Below are 23798 nucleotides of genomic sequence, written 5' to 3'. Positions count from 1 at the left end.
TAGATGGATCTGTGGGGGTCATCTTGAGGGCCAATAATGGGCCAAGCCGCATCCCTGTCAAAGCCAATCTTGTTTAAACGCACATATTCTTATAAACAAACAGCTCCTATTCTTGAAAATAAAGAATGAACAGTTGTTTGGATTAAATTAGGACATCTTTTAAATCCTTTGCAGTTTTTAGATTTCAAGATATACTTTCTAATTCAAACAGCAGCGCTTCGGTTTCCTCTTCAAGCTCCTGCGCTGACAGTTCTGCTTTATCCTTAAACCACCTGGAATTGCCCCCCTGCTGTGCACGTCTATTTTTTCTCAGCACAACCCTTTCAGATTAAGCAGCACCAAGCAGCGACCCGCCCTCTGAGCGCCCTCCAAGGATGGCAAACATGGCCGTCTGCTGGTGATTCAAAGCGACCGACACCGGGAGCCTGCTGAGACGACTGTGCTGCCTGCGTGGGCTCTCTTCCAAACCTCCCTCTGTTCCTGTAAGTGGCATCCACTGGGGGGGGGGGGGGGGCTGCTACCTCCTCCAGCATCACAGCCTTTGAAACACATCCTACCAGGGGGGATGGACTATTTTGCTCTGTTTGGTGGTGACATCGCACAAAACTGTCAGAGGAGCAGCGAGAGCTCAGCCTCCTGTGGCAACAAATTGGGGTAGATGTGGGTTTTCTGTTTCAGTGTTCATAGTTGTTTTGCTAAACTGTGCTTTTTTCTTGTCTTATGTTAACTTGGAACCCTTTTTCCCCCTCTGACTCCTCTCAGTGGCTGGGTTTCTCTCTGTTTTGTGCTCAACCAATTTCTGCCTGACTCACACCAAACCCTTGGAGACGTCCTGGGTCTCAGCAACATGTTGTTGCTTGATTAAATTTGAGCTTTGTCACTGAAAATGCATAAATATTGAACAAAATTGACAATTCACTGATAGAGTAACTATGGGGGCCAAAGCCAACAGAGAAAATAAATCTGCCACTTCCAGCACTGTTGGCAGAGTCGGCAGGCCTGTCTGTGCTTCTAGGAACCAAAATGGCTCCGGAAACTTTGTTTCTGTTGCCTGTTCAGTGTTTTACCAGAGCAACGAAATGTTTGTAATTTCTAATCCAATCCTGGTCTCACTAACAAACCCTGTGTGTGTGTGTGTGCGTGTGTGTGTGTGTGCTTGCATTAACTGTTCCCATGGTTTCCATGTTTGTTTTTGCCTCTCATCTCCACGAAAACAGCCACCACAAACACAACCATGACAGAAAATCAATGTCAGAGCTGTAAGAACATTTTTTTTAAAAAGGAAGCAGTGAATGTCGAATCCCTGCAAATGTCTGCATATAATTTGCACCTTATGATACACATCGCCCACACGTGCGTCCAATTCACTCCACACCATCTGCACTCGTCCAGTCCAGCAGTACAATTTCACACTTTTTGGTAATTACTTTTTTTCTGTGAAGCACACAGATCAGGACGGATAAATAATGAGCTAAAGATAAAATAAGTTAAGCTACACCCCTTCCTCTTATGTACGGAAGTGTCCCGCTCACTCTTCCACAAAGCTTTAGTCCCCAGAAGCATATTAATTGGTAAATTTGCATAACTGGAAAAATGAGGAACAAGAGGCCCTTTTCTTTTTTTTCCCAACCCTTTGACAGTGAATAAGTTGGCATAATGACAGCGCCTGTGATGTTCCAGCTCATGCATCTGGTTTGATTATTTTTCTGCTCCTCCGGTCAGAAGCAGCAGTGATGATCAGAGACGTCTACTTCAGTGCAGCTCATTATTTAGATCTGCAGCAATCCCAGACTCAGCTCTGCAAATAAACGAGGCTGTGCGTCCATGTCAAATCAGAAAAACTGAAAGAAATTGCCAATAAGAGGACTGACGTAATTGTACATTTTACTCATTATTCAGAAGCTGCAAATATGGAGGAAAGTCAGCAGATAACCGGCAGAAGATCACAACCCAAACTGCGTTACCAGAAACTTTGACAGACCGTTGTCATCCATCTATCATCCTGGTATTCTTGTTACAGAGATGTGCAAAAATCCCAATTTTAATGTTGAATGTTCTGTTGGGGTTCTGGGATGTGTCTGGCTTTGTCCTGCAAGGGGTGGTGTGGAGCACAATTGGTGGCAGCTGGCACTGCAGGCAGGCGCACCTGTAGGAAATTTACATCTCGCCTATTTAAGCAGGTTGTGCTGTTCGTCTTCCTTCGTCGTGTGAGGGTGTTTGTTCGGGTTCCCTCGTCGTGCGTTGGATCTGCGGTTCTGGAGGGCCGCTCCTGTTCCCGAGTTTCCTGTTTCCTGGAGGGCCGTTCCTGTTCCTGAGTTTCCTGTTTCCTGGAGGGCCGCTCCTGTTCCTGAGTTTCCTGGAGGGCTGCTTCTGTTCCCGAGTTTCCTGTTGCCCTGGAGGGCCGCTTCTGTTCCCGAGTTTCCTGTGGCCCTGGAGGGCCGCTTCTGTTCCTGAGTTTCATGGAGGGCCTCTTCTGTTCCAGAGCTTCCTGTGGCCCTGGAGGGCCGCTTCTGTTCCTGAGTTTCATGGAGGGCCTCTTCTGTTCCAGAGCTTCCTGTGGCCCTGGAGGGCCGCTTCTGTTCCCTGTGCTCGACAGTCCTGGACGGCTGCCCTCGTCTTCCTTGTGTTGCTCCCCTTCCCCCGTAAATAAAACCTTGTGACCATTTTACTACTGTGTCCTGGCCTGCGTTCGGGTTCTGTTCAACCCTCGTTCCGTAACATGTTCTTTGCCACGTCATTGAAATTATTCGGGGTTTTTCACAAACGTTTGCTTGTGGCTTGTGTTCTGTTAATAAAATGTTACTTGAGACTGTTTTGCTTTCAAATTAGTTAAGTTTTAGGGGATTTTTTTTTCTAGTTTACGAGAGCGGCAGAGTAAAATATTCATATTAAGGGTGTAAAGGGAAGGGAATTGAGAAATATACAGTACGTATAGTTTTTTTATAATATTTAAAGCATTTGTTTTTTACATTAGGATTAAAAAAAACAGTGCATGTTTACTCTGAGGTGGTGAAACTACTGTAAGGAGTGACTAAAGTGCCCTCTGTCCCTGCAGTACCTGTACCAGCTTGTAGGTGGAGACTCTGCACCGCCTTTTGGCTCCACAGCAGCTTCACACGCAGTAAGTCAGCAACACTGATGAAATGAAACAGTTGTCTGAGCAAATGTCGGAGATTTATTGTTAATATGCATTGATCTTGGTCCAGACATTGAATGAGTGTGGATAAAGGTGTGATCTGTTGTTTTTGTTTCATCTTTTTCAGTACTGTGTAGTATATGAGGCCTGTGTATCGATCCCCAGCAGGCCTTGACCTCTGTAAGACCTTAACTTATTTTTCAGCCATCCTGGCACCATCTCAAACATGTTCCATATGTGTCCTGTCACCTGTGTCTTTTTACTTTTTACTTTACCATATAAAAGGGGGCTACCAAAGTAAACAACATCACAATATCAATATTTAAGTTTGGGAGCATGGAGACAATGACAGTTCTACAAGTATACCAAACAAACCCAAGACTTATCCAGAACTTATCATTAGCTTTACCAAGTAGACCCAACAGCACAGCAGTAGCCTACATGACAGCAGATGACAAAGCCACCAGAAAAGTAAGAAACCCAATAAAACTCACCAAGCAGCCGGACACCGGGTAAGAATGTTGACAGGTCGCTTATACAACTGAAATCTCCCGCTTCCTTTTCAACAAGTCAGAAGCAGTAATATGGGCACAAAGTGCAGACACTACTTAAAGTGACAGCGCTCATTAAACTGGCCTACCTACCAGGTACGTCTTGGTTTTTTAGTCAATGAAACCATTTTATCCCTTAGAGAGAAATAATTAAAGAGAAATTAAAGAGAAGAATTAAAGAAATAATTAAGGAAAATTAAAGATGAAATAGGAGAATTCCACAAAACACAAGAGATACCACAATATCTGTTTTTTTAATATTAAGCATGTTGTGGTTTCTCAAGAATGTGTATTGATCCCCAGCAGGCCTTGACCTCTGAAAATCTTAACTTCTTTTTCAGCCATCCTGGTACCATCTCAAACATGTTCCATATGTGTCCTGTCACCAGTGTCTTCTCGTGCTTGTGATGGAATGCCTTGTTATTCCCCAAGGGGGGAATTGCTGTGAAGGAGTCCTGGGGCCCACAGGCTCCTGAGTCTTCTTGTAATGGACTCTATACCATTTGGTTGGCTATATTGTGTTATGAGGTCATCAGAAAGGAATGTGTTAACTTGACCATATAAAAGGGGCTACCGGAGTAAGCACTTTGGAGATCTTCACCATCTGGACCACGAAACCTCCCACAGGCAGACTGCAGCATCCGATTGATACCTGACTGCTCTCTCCAATAAACATCTCTTATAACCAAGTCGGTGTATACGAAGATTCCTTCCTCATCAGCACCTCTCGACTACCATCAGAAGAAATTTACAACAACAGTGATCCTACAGCCAGGATGTTCCCTTGTTAGGTTCAAAATACTTTGTACATATGCTCACATGCTTATTATTACTCACATGCAGAAACTGCCTGTTTTAAGACCTTTCATGTGACCTTGCTTGCGTAAGAGAGCTATCATGATTGATATTCTGTCCCCTCGAGGTGGCGAAAGACAGATGTACCCGCTGTTGGAAAGTTCCGTTTCCAATTTCTATATGTTCACTTCTACTTTTGTCTGCGAACACTCCACCCTAATCCAATACCAACATGTTTGTCTGTTAGTATAAATAAACCCTGTTGAAGGACAGCATCTCCGTAGCTCACACTGCAGACGTGTGGTTACCCTTGCAGCAAGCAAAGCAAGAGTCTCTGTCTCATTTCTCTGAAGGCAATGGCACAGGGAGAAATCTAACCCTTTTCTCCCTAACATCCCTGGAGTCCTGGAGCAGAAACACAATTTTCACACACTTAATTTTTTTAAACATGGCAACCATTGGAACAGCTAATGTGCGCGCACACACACAAATTCCTATAAAGACACATTGATTAACACATACACAGATGTTATAGTCTTGTGTAGTATCTGACCCGTTCTATGCAGGCTTTATATCTGTAAGGCCGTAATGTGTTTAACAGCCAGCCTAAGCACCATATTAGGACATCCTCCACATGTGTGTCCTGTGTCTTCTTCCTTTATGTAAAAGGAGCTGCTAAAAGATGACACTGGAGCCTGTGGGCCCCTGGTTGTTCTCCATATGAGGATGTGTAGCATGACGCATCTTCAGTATTCCCTTTTTTGGTAATAACTGAACGCTATACCATTGGGTTGGCCATATTGTACAGCGTGAGGTCATCAGAAAAGAATGTGTTTACTTGACTGTATAAGAAGGAGGTGTCGATGTAGACACCTCGGAGTTCTTCACCAACGGGACCGCGAAACCTCCCTCGGACAAACTGCAGTGTTCGATTGATACCTGACTGTTCTCTCCAATAAACATCTTTGATAACCAAGTCGGTGTCTGCAAGATTCCTTCCTCATCAACACATCTCGGCTACCACCAGGAGAAGATTCACAACACTATATTCTTAATCAAATCCTACCTTAGTTTTTTAAAAGCGATCCTTCCATTTTCAAAGATGACGATGTTGTCCTACAGCAGAAATTAAATTTTTATCATCCAATGTTGTACAGACAGTGACAATGTATCAAACTTCTCTAAAACATTTGAGAAATAATTTAAGAGAGATTATGGAGAAATAGGTCGACTGTATCCTCAAGCTTCAGTTTCAATTACAGCTTTACATATATTATCATCTAACTGGCTGCTGGTAGGTCAGTGCCTGTAGTCTGATTTGCTTTTTTGTCATATGCTTTATGTTTTAGAACAGGCAGATAGGACAGCTTGTTTTAATGTCCTTTTGTTCAACTCTCTTGTCTCCTCCCTGGATTCTTTCTGGAGAGGTTTTAAGCACCATAGATGACGCCTTTAGTGTATGTATGTAAAAAATATGCTGAGGATGAAGAATCTCCTTTATCCAAGTGGATGATGCTGATGCACAAATGCAGGGAGAACTTCAAGAAGGGGTCTGCTGTGTGAGTGCAATGCTCAGCACCATAGAACTGGTGTGATCAAAGGAGGACAAGTGTTTTTAACATTGATGAAGAGAACTTTGCTCATTTAACAACAGCAACTGATTGCTATTTTAACAACTTCTGCCTAGTTATAATTACACAGTTGATCAAAACTGATTAGTTATTACATATTAGATGAACAAAGGACAATGGCGAGAGTCTTATCTGGAGATGTCTTTATCGACAGCGCTGGGAGAAGGCAACGCGGGCACTTGGAATCTCATATATATACAGTTCCGCCTGAGCCCTGACCTCGGTTCCATATGGTTTTTCCTCCCGCATAAATGTTTTTTCTTCTATTTATTCCCCTACTCTGACTAAAATTTAATCTCTACTCCAACATCCAGCCTTACCCCCAGTCAAGCTGGCCCGTCCCATTTATCTTTTTATATAGTTTTTCATAATATCACGTCACACAGGTCTTTACTTTCAGGCAAATGCAGAACCCAATTTCACATACATGTTTTCATCATACATGTTTCTTGAAATTTAAAGAAGGCTCTAACCCACTGCGGACAGGATTTTTTGGCCTCCTCTCCAGAGCCTCACCGTGGGTGAGGGGTGACATCGAATCCTTACTCGAGTCCTCAGAAGTGTATTCAGGCAGGCGCACCAACAAAGTTCACCACACAAGTTGAGACCAAACATTGAAGTACCTTTTGACCTTGCAAGGGAGAGTCGCCCTCCGATCAGACACGTACTCTGCCGCGCTGACCCGGAGACTCTCACTCTACTCCAGCGTTGTCTCTTTTTATTAAAATACAGACATGGTTACACAGCAGGAGACATATCTTAGTTACATAGACTGCATCAGCAACACTACTCACACAGGCAGGGGTGAGATTGTCCTTGCCGGGTGTGAGGATGAAGTTTTGATCACCCGCGCTGTTCGTTCACTAGACTCAGAGTAACCACGCAAACAACAAGAGTCGAGCAGCAGTTCAAGCTTCCTCTGTCAACTCCGTTCATCTCCTGCTCGCTCACCTCTTTTATTGGTGCAAACAGAATGGGTGTCTAAACAGGATCTCGTAACTCATTGTCTTCTGACATCTTTACAAACTTCTCTAATCTTGACCAACAGGATACATCTGGATGCTGAGCTTGGTTGTCAGCAACTTCAGCACCTTTACGAAACACCCTCATGTTCTTCTTTTCTTATCAACATTCCTCAAACACTCAAAATCTACATACAATAGCATTTAAAGATAATACTAATAACAACAATAACAATAATTCTTCTCACACGGGTCACATTGCTCATGTTTTGACGACATATTTTTTTACCACGCTATCACACATGTCCAAGGCCATGTGGGTGCAGAGGCACACAGGCCTGACCAGCCTAACCTAAGCAGATATCACACATTATTGTTTTGTCCTCCTGCTTACTAAACATGCTGACACACAGACCTGTTCCCTCACTCCACTTTACCACTTTTAATCCTTCTCGTATTACATACGAAACTACTCTCTTCTACTTTTATTAGAATAGCAATAACATAATAATGCAATTAACGATATTTCACCACAGGGAAAGAAGGAGGTGCCTTTCGGCTCAGAAAGCATCTACCTGCGCATTCATGTCCAAAAATGCAACACAGGGTACCAGAAGATTGTTCTTTTTCAAAATTTGTAAACAGCAACCGGGATTAAGCAGCCAACCGATCACTGAACAGAACCTTGTGGCAAGTCTAAACCAAAGAAAAAGGAGTCTGTGCTGACCGTTCAGATTAATGAGGTGAAAGTTTTTCTATGTCACCTACACTTAAAAATACTTCAGCATATGCTTGCATGTAACTCTAAGTTTAACCCTAAGTTTAGGGTTTCTGCTCTGATGATGATCTGGCCAATGTCACATGAGTGCCAGCTGAGGTTATAAATGTACACAACTGTCTCGATAATGTATGAAGTGTGATAACAGTGAATACCGAATACTGTACGAAATCTTTAGCGCCATGTGCTGACCAATTACTGTCCAGGGTTGATAGTAACAGAAACACTAAAGAGGCCTGTACCTGTTATTTAAAAAACAAAACAAGGAGAAGCATTCCTGACATCAATAGAAATGAATTGTGGGAAAGAAGAGACATGAAAGAAGACAGACATAAGGTTTTCAGCTCTTCCTTGGAACTCTCTTGGGATTGCTCATGTTTCTTCTCTGTTGTTCCATCTTTGTTTTTGAGAATAAACGTTTTGGACTTGACTCCTCTGCTCATTTGGACATTTTTCTGATCATGAAGACTGTTGTGGATTTTCCTCTATGTCTAATTACTTTAACAAACTTACACTTTTCTTAAGTTAGAATGCCTATGCCAGTGCCAATGGGTTGATGTAGAGTTACCGCAACAAAGTCGAATGATGAGTCAGGGTCAGCTGGTTCACGGTCCAATGATGGTTTATTGATGATTCACAATTCACCATGCATGAGAAGTAGCCCAGGCTAAGTCTGAAAACTAGCAAGAAATCTCCAGCTTTTATACAATTTGGAGCCTGGGTTTACTCCTCCCCGGGCTCCTCCTTCTATTTAGCCATTTTTCCCCGTTTTCCACCATTATGTACTTTTTAGTATTCTTATCAGAGGTTAGGTGTACGTTCCCATGTTTTTTTAAACAGACAATGTCCTTTAGCCATTCCCACTTTTTGGAAACCCCCACTTTCAGGCCATGAACAGACAAAGACCTCTTGGTTATGTAGTGGATTTTCCCCTACGCTAGAACACTCAAACTTATGCTTCTATTAAGTCAATATACCTATGCCAGTGTAAAACGAATCAGAGTGCGGGGATACCACAACAGGGTCGAATGATGAGTCAGGTTCAGCTGGTTCACGATCCAAATGATGATTTATTGCAGATCCACAATTCACCATCCATGAGAAGTAGCCCGGGCTAAGTCTGATCTTTGACAAAAATTGCCCTTCTTTTATACTATTTGGAGCCTGGGGCTACCCCGCCCCGGACTCCTCCTTCTGGTTAGCTATTTTATACTCATTTTCCACCATTAAGTACCGTTTATTACACTTATCAGAAGTCAGGTGTACCTTACATGGTTTTTTTTAATAGGCACCTTCCTGTTCAAACAGGCAGCCTCCCATCTTTTGTTTAACCCTCTGATAACTTTCCCGGACTTCCCATCTCATAGCAAACATTCACTACAGTGACATGTGTACATCAAATAGTGACATGCATACATACAGCAGGTGTTCAAACAGTGACAATGACTCGTATACATTTCTCATACGCTTTACCTGTCTAATCATTAACTAAAAGGGTCTATCCATTGCACTCATTAACTACGACGGTCTACTCATTAGATCAAAGGTTAAATACAACAACCACACATTCTGCCTCTGTTGCCTTATGCCTGTTACCCTTTTTCACTACAGTTATCATCACAATCAGGCCTATAAGCACGAAGGCAAACATTGCAACCGTAAAGAAGGAAAACATTAACATGGAAACTTAGTCTGGAAACTGGGAACTAAACATTAACATGGCATTGCAAACGTAAAGAAGGAAAACATTAACATGGAAACTTTCCTTTTACCCTTCACTACAAGACCAGGAAATCTCCACACCAATACTTTCAGCTAACACTCATGGAGACATTAACCAGATCCTCATTAGATTAAAACTCTCTTAAAACATAAACTATTAAAAACATAAACTAACACTTTTAATTCCAGGAAAGATGTTGCATCATTCCTTCCTCCCCTTATAGGCTTTTGCTTTTCCAGATGCCTCTAAGGTTGCAAACTTTTATAAACTGAGACAAAATATGCTTCATAATATTATTTGCATAAATACAGTATATGAATTAAACGTTATAAGATAGACTGCTCTAGCATGAATTTAAGGAACGGAACAATCTTTTTCGGACCTTTTCCACATATGTTGTAATCTTAATTTAAAAGGTGTTACGAATGGGTGTGACGAAGGTCTAAACATTTGCTGTGCTACTTAGATCCATTTTCTCCAAGGTTTGACTGTTGTCGCTTTTTCTAGTCGATGTTACGTGTGGTATATTTTGTAGACAGAAAAAATACCAATGAAATATAATAAAAAGGGATGGGGGGTCTTGAAAATAGTAGGAACCTTTTTTTCATAGGAACGTTTTTTGAATCCAGTTTTCAGCAGGTCGGCCGACATCGACGATACGATTGTCCCCCTGCAATATCCGTCCGTCTGATGTTTATTGTTGTCAGAGGAGATGAATGTAGATATAGATGTATATTGTTCTTGTCACGAAACTGTTTTTTATCACAATATGTGAAGCACAGAAATCAAATGAGGCCTGAAAGGTTTTTTCACTAACGAAACTATGTTGGGACGATTTTCGCCACAGAGGTACAGTCAGTGTTTTAAAACATTTGTTAAAACGTTTGAACAGGCGAGATTTAAGTCTAATGAGTCAATCAGAAGATTTATTTCGGAGAACACGGAGACAGGAGGGCAGCTCAGCCTGACACCCGAGGTCAAATTGCGCTTGTTGACCTCAAATTGTCGTTTTTGGCGAGAAAGACCTGAACTTTGGCCTTTTGATGACCCGTACTGGGCCATATACTGGCCAGGAGGACAAGCGTTGTCAAGGTAATTGCACTGCCCCATTTGGCGGAGAGTGTCTGTTCTCTAATCTGGCAACATCTGCATTAAGGTACCTCTTGGATAATCCCGATGAGTGTCAGGGGAAAACGGTTCTGGATGTGGGCAGCGGCTGTGGAGCCTCCGCCATCGCTGCAAAACTTTGTGGAGCTGCTCATGTAATTGCCAACGATATAGACGAAGGTATGTGTCCAGTCATCAGCATTTTCTTTAGAAAATACTATAAAAGTTAACCCAAATCAGCCATAAACCCTTTTACCAATATGTCTGTGTAGATACTCGGTCACATTCTCCTCTCTTTGTGTTTAAACATAAATCAAAAAAATATCTAGTGTATTTTTTCCTTAGCTCAAATGGTTATGTAATGTTTGTGTGTTTTCCTCAGCTCAAAAAAGTTTATGTGATGTTTAAATAGATTATTTTGTATGTGAGGAATATACAAACGTTTAACAACAGTCTTGATAAAAACCAATAATATATCATTTAGTCTCACATTGTTCTGCGCTGTCGATTTATTAAATATACTCAATATACTATACTTATGTCAGTGTCACTCTAATATTTATATTTGATATGTGTAAAAGGTTACTGATGAGACACACCGTAATATTATTATAAAAACATGGACTGGTGGGTTGCATAGAAAACTTAAGCTATTAGGCTATTTACATGGCAGAATATTACCAATTTGCTGTTTTGTGTTGCAGTTGCAGCCATCGCCACACAAATGAACTCTGAGCTGAACAGCCTGGAACCACCCGTTTGTGTGTCTGAAAACATGATCGCTTCCCAGATCCAGGGCGTCGACTTGATCCTCCTGGGCGACATGTTCTATGACGAAGCTCTCGCCACCAGCCTTCACACCTGGTTAGACAATTGTGTCAGAACTCACGGTACCAGGGTCTTGATCGGGGACCCGGGGAGAGCCCAGTTCCAGAGCCACGACATCCGTGGATTGTTGCGCCCGCTGGTACAGTACGAGCTGCCCGAGTCTGTTAAGGAGGAGAACTATGGACTGACCTGCAGCAGAGTTTGGCTCTACCATCCACAATTCTTTAAATAAAATGCAGCATTTTGGTAGCTCATTGAAAAAATGTGTTTGCCTGCAAGAAAAAGAGTGAGCCAGTGTGTCTGGTGAAAAATGCTTTCTTGTTCATCTGCACAGCAAATCAGAATAAATAACTGCTGCGGAGCATCTGCTTAGGAAGGGCTTCATTACAATCTTGTCTGTTCTCTTGGTGTGGCTTTTCTTGTTGACATCAGCAGTTTTTGTTTGAGTCCAGAATACATGTTAGATGAATCACGTTGATCATTATTCTTAATTTGTTCATAAACCCGGCAATCTATCTATAACCTTTATGTCATCAATCTGAACATCTCTGGGTCCTGTTTAAACTGCAGCCTCTTTCAACTGAAGTAAATGTTCAACAATATTTTTATGTTTTTATTGTAGAAAATATGCACAGGATAACATTCAGCTTGGTATAAAAAGTATAGTTATAAAAAATATATATATACATAACTTTAAGTACACATACCAAACTGACTCCACGAGAGGAGGAAATGTAAACTGAAAAAAGTCACACTGCTTATTTTTGAGACATTTTGAAATGCAATTAAGAAGGTGCGTCGATCTTCGTTAACCCTGACGTTCACATTCAACATGTTACATTCATAAAATGAATCTGTCGCTTTAATGCTGTTCCAGATGTGTCTGACATTTCAACCGGACGAGTGTCCAAGAAGGTCACTGTTGATTGCTTTTGTAGTTTCCAAAACGTCTCCGAGTGGGCCGCACCTGCAACACAGGAGAATAATACAAATTAAAAATTATATATATTTTTTTTTTACCTTTTCCAGAGCCAATCCCCACCATTCCATACAGAGCACATTTATATTATATTCTTTATCTTTTGTTTTTATTGGCATGGTCCAATAAACTGGTGCATAATGAAAATTGTCTTTCATTGAAGTGTGAATGGCGTAAATTACCTGGACTGATGCTGTTGGTTCCTGCGCTTGGAGACATTTTTGTGTCTCAGGCTGGATTTCAGCAGCTTCAACCTCATCTTCGTCACCGGAGAATCCTTCATCTTCTTTTTAGCCGCGGCTGATAAAACAGGCTTCTGTGTGTTTTTTGTCGATTGTTTCAGTGGGGTTACTGGAAAACTCTTCCTCCAAATTTCGAAAATCCTGTGTTTGGCTGATTGTTCCTGAACTGGAAGAGGGTCTTCTAAGTGCCTCTTCAAAGAACGGAGGGGCACAGAGATAACATCTGGAGGCTTTGAAATTGCACACACACTGCCATCAGGTGAAAAGCGTCTTTCTCTTTGGCCAGTATTTACAGGCGCCTGTTGTACTGATCCGTACAGCATCAGCTGTGCATCTTTCTGGTTCTTTAATTGTTTCCTCCGAGCTGGATCCACTGCAACCTCTGCCTCAGCGGGGAGGTTGGATAAGCTTGACTTTATAAGGGAAACAGCGCGTCTCCCCGACTTACATTCATTTTCACTGTTGCCAGTGGTGCAGTTGTGCCGGGGTTCAGTTGTACAGACTCGAGTTTGTTCTTCAGTTTCCACAGATGAGTCTGATGATACACCAGAGAATTTGTTCTCTTCACCTTCCGATATGGGGCTGGATACCTCGACGTCACTGTCAAGACCAGCGGAGCTAACTGACTGGATGCTCACTGAATCAGCAATGGTGTTGATGTCCATTTCAGGGTCCAAAGAAACATCAGCATCGGTGCTGCAGGGATTGTCTTCTTTGTTTTCTATTAAAATGATCACTTCACAATTACATTTTTCTGAACTTTTCATTGTTTCAGTGTCGGAATCATGACTGGTGTCATCTTTAGTTAGGTCGATGACGGCTTCGACCGATTGCTTAGAGCCGCACTGACATTTTTGTAAAGGCAGGTTTGATTCGACTATGTTTCCCACCAGCCTCGAAAGGCAACAAACCTCTTCTATCGGAGAGTCTGGGGTGTCGTCTGTCTCATTGAATAGATCACTGATGTCAGGACTTTCTCTCGCCACGGAAGTACAGGCGTCTTCCACTGGCTCATGATCCCATTCCTGATTCTCAATGCTTGCAACGTCACTGTGGTGCTCTGGACTTTCTGTCTGCTCATAGATCAATTTAGCTTCTTCTGGAGGCAAAACCTGGATTTCAAATGAGAGGAAGGGGTCATCTGAATCACTAGCTTGTGTGTTGTCAGGAGAAGGAGCCTGAATCGGACTAGATTCAACAGAGCAGGGCTGCGTCTCCACGTCAGATGCCGCCAGTTTGGGCTTTGCCTGTGTCCCCACATCATATTCCATCACTTTGGGTTTCACCTTCCTCCCCACATCACATTCTACCAGTTTGGGTTTCACCTTCCTCCCCGCATTACATTCCATCACTTTGGGTTTCAGCGGCCTCCACACATGAAATTTTATCAGTTTGGGTTTCACCTGCCTCCCCTCATGAGACGTTGCTTGCTTGGGTTCCACCTGCGTTTTCACATCAGATTCTACCGGTTTGGGTTCAGTCTGTGGCAAGTCTTCCTCAGAAGCTTCACTGAACTTTTGACCAGGGGCACCACTGGCTGTGGCGAGGAGATCCACCTGGCTGTTGAGGCCAGTGCCCCTCAGACATGATGGAAGATCAAACTCTTTATGGATATCATCCAGCTGGAGGTTATTGTTCAACCAGCAGGATCTGTAGGGCGTTTCTGAATACAGGTCATTATCTTTGAGGATGTGATAGTGTTCATGTTGGTTTTCAAAGCCTGGCTTGAACTGTGTTACTACAAAGTCTGTCTTTTTATGTTTTTGCAAGAACATTTGACACTCTGCAACAAAACATAACAAATCATCAATTGCTGGCCGCGTTCTGAAATTGTCTAAAAAAAGTTGCTGCACTTTAAAAAAACAATCAACTGGCCAATCACGAGACCTTTTTTGAGCATCTTCTTCAACCTGTATTAATTGCTGTAGCTCTTTAATTGTCCAGGAGACTGTCAGACCTGAGGAAATCTCTGAAATGGAGCTCTTCGGATCATCTGAAGACTCACAACTTTGGCTTCTGGACACAGACGGTGGAGACTTTTGTGCATCACTCTGGTCCTCGAACATCTTATCCACAGGTCTGGAGTTGAATTCTTGTGTACATGCTGCTTTATCTACGACTTCTGCGGGGGAATTACAAGAAGTGGTGGCTCCTGATTTATCACTGACAGCTTCAACAGCTTGCTGCTCGCTGAAGACCTGACAGCTTTGAGACAGCGGCTGCACAACGGCGATGGCTCTTGAATTTGTGCAGCCAGGAGGCGTGCTGAGAGAGCAGGTGTCTTCCGTGGCTGATGGAAGAGTGTCCAGAGCGGAAGAGTGTGGCGATGAATTGTTTTGATCAACCACGAGCAAGTTGAGTCGAACATAAGAGCCATTCTCTGATGAAAGTGCCATGTTCTGCTTCAGTGTAATGACAGGGATGGATTCAGTTAATGATTGTACAGGAATATACATTGAAGGTTGACCTGCATTCGAGGTGTTTGTTTCCATGGGCTGGTTCATTTTTGACTGCACTCCTCTGTACAGTGAGGTATTGTTAGTTGGAGAACAGTTGACTTGATTTATTGGATAGGAACTTCTTCGATCCTCTGTCATTCCTAAAAGGATCTTCTCCCTGTCATGCTGCTTGATGGCTTCTTTTGAATGGGACGTGGTGTATGGTGGGGGTGGGTGCTGTTGAGTTCTCTGACCCTGGTGAGAAACCGGCACGCCCTGTTGGCTTTGCCTGATCTCACAATGGCCATCTCTTCTGTGCTTCTGTAATTTCTTGATGTAGCTTTGGATTCTTTGGGAATAATAAATTTGTTGCCAGTTTTCATTTCCCCTGTTACAGCGACTGTAAACATTTTGATTGTTGTGTGTAAGGGAAGACCTATTGTGGCACGTGTCAACCCTCTGTTGCTGAGAAAGCGAGGTAGTTGTTGGTGCACCAGACATCAGAGCTGTCATGCTTGTGTCACCAGTACGTAAAATGTTCACGTCACGGTTGTGCATCGTAACATTGCTTGAGTGGTATTGTGTCGGTGTCTGCTGTACCACACCGTGGGGGTTCAGGTGCACTGGCCCACTTTGCTGCAAGGAGTCAGCATTTGGTTTTTGTACATAAGAATGAGGCGGACGGGAATTTATGAATTGAGAATCCGGGTAAACATTGCTTTCATTGATGACTTGAAGTCCATTAGGGTTTTGCACCAAAGAACTTTGCTGACTGCTATTTTGCAACTGGTAATAATTACAACTGCTAGTATTTTCAGCAGCTGGCAAGAGAGAAACAGCTCCCGTGTAATGAAAGGTAACTGGCGGTCTGCCTCCATTAACGTAGGTCCGAGGAGATTCCATGCCCATGGTGTCTTCAGTGATTTCTTCTTGAAGTAATCTTGTCAAAAGTGGATTTGAATTCCATCCAGACATCATTTGGAAGTGGTGAATAAGGTCCTGAAACAGAAATTGCCATGAAATCTGAACTCTCAAAAAAGACTTGAAAACATCCAATAACCAAAACTCTGACATTGAAGTTAAACAATTAACTTTCCAGCATTTACATACACATCGCAATATTAAACAGCATTACACCAGATGTTTCAAAATACGACTAATTCATTTTGTATCCTGATAGGGCATAAAAGTTCAATAGCATGATGTCAGTGAAAAAATGCATTTTAAATACTTCACACATATTATGCATCATATTCAAATATCAAACATCAAATATCAGCAGCAAATGAAATCTTGAAACACATTAATAACATTCAAAGTAGCAAATCCCAAGCATTTATGTATGTCTCAAAGGCAAATCTGATATAGCCCAGCAGCAGTCCCAATAGCATCTGTCTCTCCAAAGGAAATACAGCTGGACTACAGCGCCCAGAAACCACTAGGCAAACTAGGAAGTAGAAATCCTTGCTACAAGCTGGTCAAACAATCAAACATTCCAAAGCATGGGAAAATGCAATCTGAACAAACATTTAAAGCTTCAGAAAGACAGTCAAACACCAAATCCATATCCATTAACAACATCACAATATCAATATTTAAGTTTGGGAGCATGGAGACAATGACAGTTCTACAAGTATACCAAACAAACCCAAGACTTATCCAGAACTTATCATTAGCTTTACCAAGTAGACCCAACAGCACAGCAGTAGCCTACATGACAGCAGATGACAAAGCCACCAGAAAAGTAAGAAACCCAATAAAACTCACCAAGCAGCCGGACACCGGGTAAGAATGTTGACAGGTCGCTTATACAACTGAAATCTCCCGCTTCCTTTTCAACAAGTCAGAAGCAGTAATATGGGCACAAAGTGCAGACACTACTTAAAGTGACAGCGCTCATTAAACTGGCCTACCTACCAGGTACGTCTTGGTTTTTTAGTCAATGAAACCATTTTATCCCTTAGAGAGAAATAATTAAAGAGAAATTAAAGAGAAGAATTAAAGAAATAATTAAGGAAAATTAAAGATGAAATAGGAGAATTCCACAAAACACAAGAGATACCACAATATCTGTTTTTTTAATATTAAGCATGTTGTGGTTTCTCAAGAATGTGTATTGATCCCCAGCAGGCCTTGACCTCTGAAAATCTTAACTTCTTTTTCAGCCATCCTGGTACCATCTCAAACATGTTCCATATGTGTCCTGTCACCAGTGTCTTCTCGTGCTTGTGATGGAATGCCTTGTTATTCCCCAAGGGGGGAATTGCTGTGAAGGAGTCCTGGGGCCCACAGGCTCCCGAGTCTTCTTGTAATGGACTGGACTCTATACCATTTGGTTGGCTATATTGTGTTATGAGGTCATCAGAAAGGAATGTGTTAACTTGACCATATAAAAGGGGCTACCGGAGTAAGCACTTTGGAGATCTTCACCATCAAGACCACGAGAACTCCCACAGACAAGCTGCAGTGTCCGATTGATGCCTGACTGTTCTCTCCAATAAACATCTCTTCAAACCAAGTTGTTGTCTGTGAAGATTCCTGCCTCATCAACACATCTTGCCTACCATCAGAAGAAATTCACCACAGTATCTATTCTCTGCAGGCCTTTACCTCTGTAAGGCCTCAACTTGTTTTACAGCCAGCCTGGCGCCATATTAGGATATGTTCCACATATGTCCTGTGATGTTTGCATTTCTTTAAGCTCGTGATGGATGTCTTGTTTTTCCTGTAAGAGGAGCTGCTAAGCAGGGATGCTTGGGCCCAGATTGTTCTTCACATGAGAATGTATACCATGAGGCTACTTCCATTTTTGGTAATAACTGGACTCAATGCCATTTGGTTTGCTATTGTGTTATGAGGTCATCAGAGAAGAATGTGTTTACTTGACTGTAAAGGAAGGGGTTATCGAGGTAAGCACTTCAGAGATCTTCATCATTTGGACCACGGAACCTCCCTCGGACAGACTGCAGAGTCCAATAGATACCCGATTGCTCTCTCCAATAAACATCTCTTATAATCAAGTCAGTGTATAGTATATACCGACACTGTATATGAAGATTCCTTCCTCATCAACACCTCTCGGGCACCACCAGAAGAAATATAATATGTAGTATCTGAGGCTATGTATCTATTCTCTGCAACTCTGTAAGAATTCAACTTGTATTTCAGCTATGTATCCATTCTGTGAAGGTCGTAGAAATCTGTAAGGCCTTGACTTGTTTTCCAGACAATCTGGCGCTATCTCACAGGTGTTTCATGTCTGAGACTTTATGTTTTACAGGGTCATGTTGGATGCCTTCCTCCTTCCTTCTCCTTCCTCCTATTTAGTAATAATTGGACTCTATATCATTTGGTGGGTTAGACTGTGTTATGAAGCCATCAGAGAAGAATGTGTTTACTCGGATGTATAAAAGAGCGCTACTGGAATAAGTCTGGAGGAGATCTTCACCATCAGGACCACGAGAACTCCCACGGACAAGCTGCAGCATCCGTTTGATGCCTGACTTTTCTCTGCAATAAACATCTCTTCAAACCAAGTTGGTGTCTGAGAAGATTCCTTCCTCATCAACAAATCTCGGTTACCATCAGAAGAAATTCACCATAACTACAATGTATTTTTGACCTTCAATAAATTCTTATTGATCCTTTTAATCTTCAATAACTTATGGTACTCTGTGTCTTTTTTTTTGGCACCAACACGCAGACAGGTACCTTCTGAACAGGAGGTCTATTTTGCTAAGCTAAGGCTAAGACATTCTGCCAACATTATAAATGGAATAACCTCGGAAAATGTTGATCATGGGCCAAGGAAGAGATGATTAAATGTTGTCACACATAGGTCACACATAGGTTATGTTGGCTTAACTTCTCATGATTCTATATGTAATTTTAAACACTCATCTGCCTTAATCACAAGGTCTACTTACTAGATCAAAAGGTAAATATTAAAACCACACATTTTGCCTCTGACGCCTTATGCCTTTTACCCTTTTTCACTACACACTCTGCTGTCCAGTTTTATGATGGGTGTTTAACACCTTCAGCCTGACTTCCTCCTGGATTACAACTGTCTAAACAACAATCATGTCAAGGAAGGGTACACTTGCTAATGATTATACCATCTCTAACTTCTAAAGTACTTCTAACAGAAAACAGAAACACATGCAAAAAACACAAAGAACACATGGTAACAAGGTAAACATAATTCTCTTCAGGACTCAGTGCATTTTTTAAACTCAAAGATGAGGAAACTTCCACATCATGACGATTAAAGTTGATTATTTAGGATGAATATACGAGGAGTCATAAGCTAAAACTTTATTAAAACACACACACACACAGGGCTTGAACTGTTGTCCGGTTAAGGCTGAGGCTGACGCTCCCCGTCATCATTGAATGACACTGATAGACAGTACATGACTCAAATACTTGTGCACATCATGCACCGTCAACATAGGTGGACACTCTTCGCTTATCACTGAGACAGGTGAGTGCACATGGATACATCAACCACATTGTTGTCAGATTAAAACTTACTTGAAACATAAATCACATGCTATTAAGCTAATGTAGTATCTGGAGCCCGTGCCTCTTGTAATGCAAATTGAGTGCAAAAGAAAGGAAAAGAAATGGAAATTAGGAAGGTTGTGATGGAGATTGGGTGAGCAAATGAGCCTGTTTCGCACCTCATGCATTCACGGGAAACATCGCCCCCCTGGTGTTCAAAGGAGACCTGCGTCGAACAACTGGAGAGGGGGATGTTCTCAGTCATTCAACTTCTGGCGCCAGCAAGAACACATGCTGTGCAGGCACCGAACACATGCTGTGAAGACGTCCCGTGTCTACGCCTTGGAGGCCTTCAGCTATACAAGATCAGAACTGTGCATAGGCAGAGATCTCTCTGCATGCTGGCATAGGTAATAAGAATTAAGAAAAGTGTAACATAGTTCAGTAATCAGACAGAGAGGAAAAGCCACTACACTAGTGTTGTGGTTTTAACTCTATGTCTAATTACTTTAACAAACTTACACTTTTCTTAAGTTAGAATACCTATGCCAGTGCCAATGGGTTGATGTAGAGTTACCGCAACAAAGTCGAATGACGAGTCAGGGTCAGCTGGTTCACGGTCCAATGATGGTTTATTGATGATTCACAATTCACCATGCATGAGAAGTAGCCCGGGCTAAGTCTGAAAACTAGCAAGAAATCTCCATTTACCGGGATTATTGTAAATATACATCCTCTTTGTATATTCCAAATTCTATTCTATTCTACTCTTATTTTTCTCTGCGTGCTCTTGCTGTTGTTGCACTGTAAATGTCCAGGTGTGGGACAATAAAGGACCTGAATCTGAATCTAAACATCTCTTATAACCAAGTCAGTGTATACAAAGATTCCTTCCTCATCAACAACTCTTGACCAACACCTGAAGAAATATACCACAACAATGCTGCAACCACAACAATGCTGCAACAGCCACCAGTTCAACAGAATTTCCCTAGACTAGGATTTGCTGGGTTTCAAAGAATTGTTGTTATCACTATTATCGTTTAGATGCTGTGATGTGTAGATTTAAAGTGTTTGAGGAATGCTGTTGAGAAAAAGTAATGTGTGAATGTTTAAATAAGTGCTGGAGCTGTTTACATAACCAGCACTTAGAGGTATCCTGTTCGTTAAGACAAGGAGGTCGTAAAGATGGGAAAAGTAGATAGGAGACAAGAAGTCGTGAGGTCCTGTTTGACATCAATCTTGTTTGCACCAATCAAAGAGGCGAGCAAGCAGCAGACGAGCGGAGCAGACAGGAAGCCTGAACTGCTCTTCTCTCCATTGCAAGGCCACCTGTTTTTTGCGCGGTTGATCTGAGTCTAGTGACGGACAGCACAGGTGACTAAAACTTCACCCTCACAAGGTAGAAAAGGTAAAAGTGAATGTTTAAAAGTGGTGCCCTGCCTTGGGACTTTTTCTGAAAGTTTTAGTTGCCAAAACAGTCAATGTGTTTGAAAAGGAAGAGGATTTCTGCTAGTACTGTATACACAGGAAGGTTGTGTGTAGAAAAATGTACCTTCATGGGGAAAAAAGAATTACTAATAAGAACAAAATAACTCTAAATATCTAAAAACATTGGTCAGCAAAAACAGCTAAATATTAATCCCTGTGACAAAAGCTGTCACTGACTGGGGTTCCTCTCCCCTGAGTCACTCCTGCTTTTCAAACAACTGGCAACCTTACATAAAACCTGGGGTCGGCGTCATTCTGTCACTGATAACTCAGAAGTAATATCAAGCACCATTGCTCTGCCTGGGGCTTTCTTCTTCATGCTTTACCAGCTCTTTACCTGTCCTCCTTTTACTCATTTCTGCAGTGAATTTATCATTTCCTGCCTGGAGGAGACTGACATGGAACTTTCCTCGTCTTCATTATCAAAAATGGTCTGAGTCCAAAATGAGCACAAGATCTTAGAGGAGTCAAGTCCAAAAGGTTATTCACGAAAACAAAAATGAAATAACAGAGAGGAAAAATGAGCAGTCCTAAGTACTAAAACTTTACGCTTGTGTCTGTCTTTTATACCTTAAATTCTGGAGGACCATCCTTCACGCCCCATTTTGCTTATATAACTCTACTTCCTTTGTTTTTATTGGGGATTACTTTAACATAATTTTATCATAAACTCTTTCTATTGGTGTCTGGAATGGTGGTATCCTCCCCTTTGTCTCTTCTTACACCAGTGATTCATTTTTATTGGTGTCCGGTTACATCTCTTTGTTTTTCATCCTTGGGTCAGTGTCGTTGTAGATATTCTCCCCCGAACACCCTCTGATCTGCATGTGGCATTTTAGTGTCTTCTCATGCACATCATCCATCAAGACAGTTGTTTCCCAATATATAAACAACTCGGCCTCAAGTGATTGCAACCAGATTTCCCCAGAAACGGAGGCACCTTTCAGGACATGCTTTCACATTTTCAGGTCCCCTTAAGTATGATATTTTACATCCTTCACATACCAATAAGCTATTTAAACATTACTAAACCTTTCTTGAGCTAAGGAAAAATACAGATCTCAGCCCTCAAAAGAGCATCGTCCAGGCGCGTGGTGTAAACACTGAACATGCTAAAAAAAAAAAGAGAGAGAGAAGAAGAAGAAGCTGCAGAGAGAAGCTGCAGGCCGGATGTGTGCGCAAAATGCTCTCAAGATTTTGGTTTGTCAACAATCATCTGGTACCCCCCCACCCCCCACACACACACACACACACACAGACACAGACAGACACACACGCACGCACGCACACACACACGAGTAAGCAGATTCAGCTCTGCCAATGTAATCACATTATTTACCATTTTCCCTTAAAGCATAAAACCACAACTGTAAAATTCTAACGGGGTTAAACAATAAATGTAAATTATCAAACATGAAACGAAGTGGCATATCGTTCTTACAGGTCACTAGATAAATCACAGAAAAACGACTAAAAACAGCGCTATTGGAGACTATACGGAAGCAGATGCTGCCAAAAGGTTTTTTAGATCCAACTTGAATAAAACGAGAGCAGCAGTAAAAACAGGGCAATAAATTTAAAAGGTTTGGTTTTTTGTTATCGTTCATTCCCTCCTAAAATTTAACCGTGCCGAAACCAGAATTCCAAGTTTAAATTGTTTCTAACAGCGAACTGACTTACTTTTAAATCACGCTCGACCTCCAGCGATCACCTCCGAGAAAAACTGGAGCGTTCCTACAAGGTTAGTAATCCGCATCAGATCATCGTGAGGGGGAAACATTGGGCTCACGCCGACTTCGATCACACGGTTAACGGTGAGACAACTTTTTTGGCCCCGTTTGAAAACGTCATCACTTGACGTCACATAGAGGGAGGAGTCTCCTGTCCTCATCCGAGCAGCTTGAGGCGGACACACGGAGGCGCTGTTTCACGATCAGCAGCTCCCACCCCCGCTGGGAAGACTGGATACTCATTTATTTCTTTTTAAACAGAAAACTGTCTCTGCTGCCCCCATCAATGAAGAGAATTTTCTGTGTTTTTTGCATATGTTTCTGTTTTATGTTAGAATTAGTTTAATTGTTAGGGATAATATAATCATTTGCAAGTGTAATAAAGTTCAGAATCAGATCAGATGTATTGCCATTGTTCATGTAGTACACAGTATTACACAAGCTAGGAATTTGTCTTGGTGTGACGCTGCAACATTCAACATAGAGAAGACAACACTAGAATAAGATAAATAAAATAAGACATATGTATAAATAGTAAGAAATAGTGCAGGTCAATGCAAAGTTAAGCAGTCAGTTGACCCTTCCTTGACATGACTGTTGTTTAGATAAGTGTAATCAGTGGAAACAGTCAGGCTGAAACTGTTAAACGACCCATCTTAAAACTAGGCAGCATAGTTTAGTGGTGTTGATAAGTTTGTCTGCAAGAAGAATATGAACTTTGAGCTGGCTATCTGGGAAACAGTTAAAAACAACAGAGAACAAGGAATACATTTTGAAATTGGCATTTTTCTCCTTAGAGCCTTCATTCAGAGAACACGCGGATCGGCAGTGACACACTCGAGAATATTGCGATACAACACCAGCAATGCATGTGTGCATACACTGCTGTTCATGTCTCTCT

At 41.9% G+C, this 23798-nt stretch overlaps 2 protein-coding genes across 2 annotated transcripts; one reads left to right on the top strand and one right to left on the bottom strand.

Annotated features, from left to right (window-relative positions):
• Window positions 1–10218: 10218 nt before the first annotated feature.
• etfbkmt (electron transfer flavoprotein subunit beta lysine methyltransferase) lies at window positions 10219–11902 on the top strand. The gene is made up of 3 exons (XM_029841684.1): window positions 10219–10668; window positions 10733–10863; window positions 11388–11902. Exons 1-3 carry the CDS (start codon window positions 10400–10402, stop codon window positions 11741–11743), a joined length of 756 nt encoding a protein of 251 aa, XP_029697544.1. The 5' UTR covers window positions 10219–10399; the 3' UTR covers window positions 11744–11902.
• A 195-nt stretch (window positions 11903–12097) lies between these two features.
• LOC115251017 (uncharacterized) lies at window positions 12098–22997 on the bottom strand. Its single transcript, XM_029841683.1, has 3 exons — window positions 22848–22997; window positions 12673–16169; window positions 12098–12478 (listed from the first exon to the last, which is right to left on the bottom strand). The coding sequence occupies exons 2-3, from the start codon at window positions 16146–16148 to the stop codon at window positions 12403–12405; spliced, it is 3552 nt and encodes a 1183-aa protein (XP_029697543.1). The 5' UTR covers window positions 16149–16169; window positions 22848–22997; the 3' UTR covers window positions 12098–12402.
• Window positions 22998–23798: the final 801 nt, after the last annotated feature.

Source organism: Takifugu rubripes, chromosome 9 (genome assembly GCF_901000725.2).
Source record: "Takifugu rubripes chromosome 9, fTakRub1.2, whole genome shotgun sequence".
Lineage (NCBI taxonomy): Eukaryota > Metazoa > Chordata > Actinopteri > Tetraodontiformes > Tetraodontidae > Takifugu > Takifugu rubripes.
The sequence above is the reverse complement of the archived record's forward strand: the minus strand, read 5'-3'. Positions and strand labels throughout refer to the sequence as shown.

Bases quoted from the DNA above. Each gene is read 5' to 3' on its own strand.
- etfbkmt (XM_029841684.1), top strand. From the start codon at position 10,400: ATGTTGGGACGATTTTCGCCACAGAGGTACAGTCAGTGTTTTAAAACA. The intron at 10,669-10,732 runs GTAATTGCACTG...ATCTGCATTAAG, and splicing joins GGAGGACAAGCGTTGTCAAG to GTACCTCTTGGATAATCCCG. The intron at 10,864-11,387 runs GTATGTGTCCAG...TTTGTGTTGCAG, and splicing joins TGCCAACGATATAGACGAAG to TTGCAGCCATCGCCACACAA.
- LOC115251017 (XM_029841683.1), bottom strand. From the start codon at position 16,148: ATGATGTCTGGATGGAATTCAAATCCACTTTTGACAAGATTACTTCAA. The intron at 12,479-12,672 runs GTAATTTACGCC...CCTGTGTTGCAG, and splicing joins AACCAACAGCATCAGTCCAG to GTGCGGCCCACTCGGAGACG.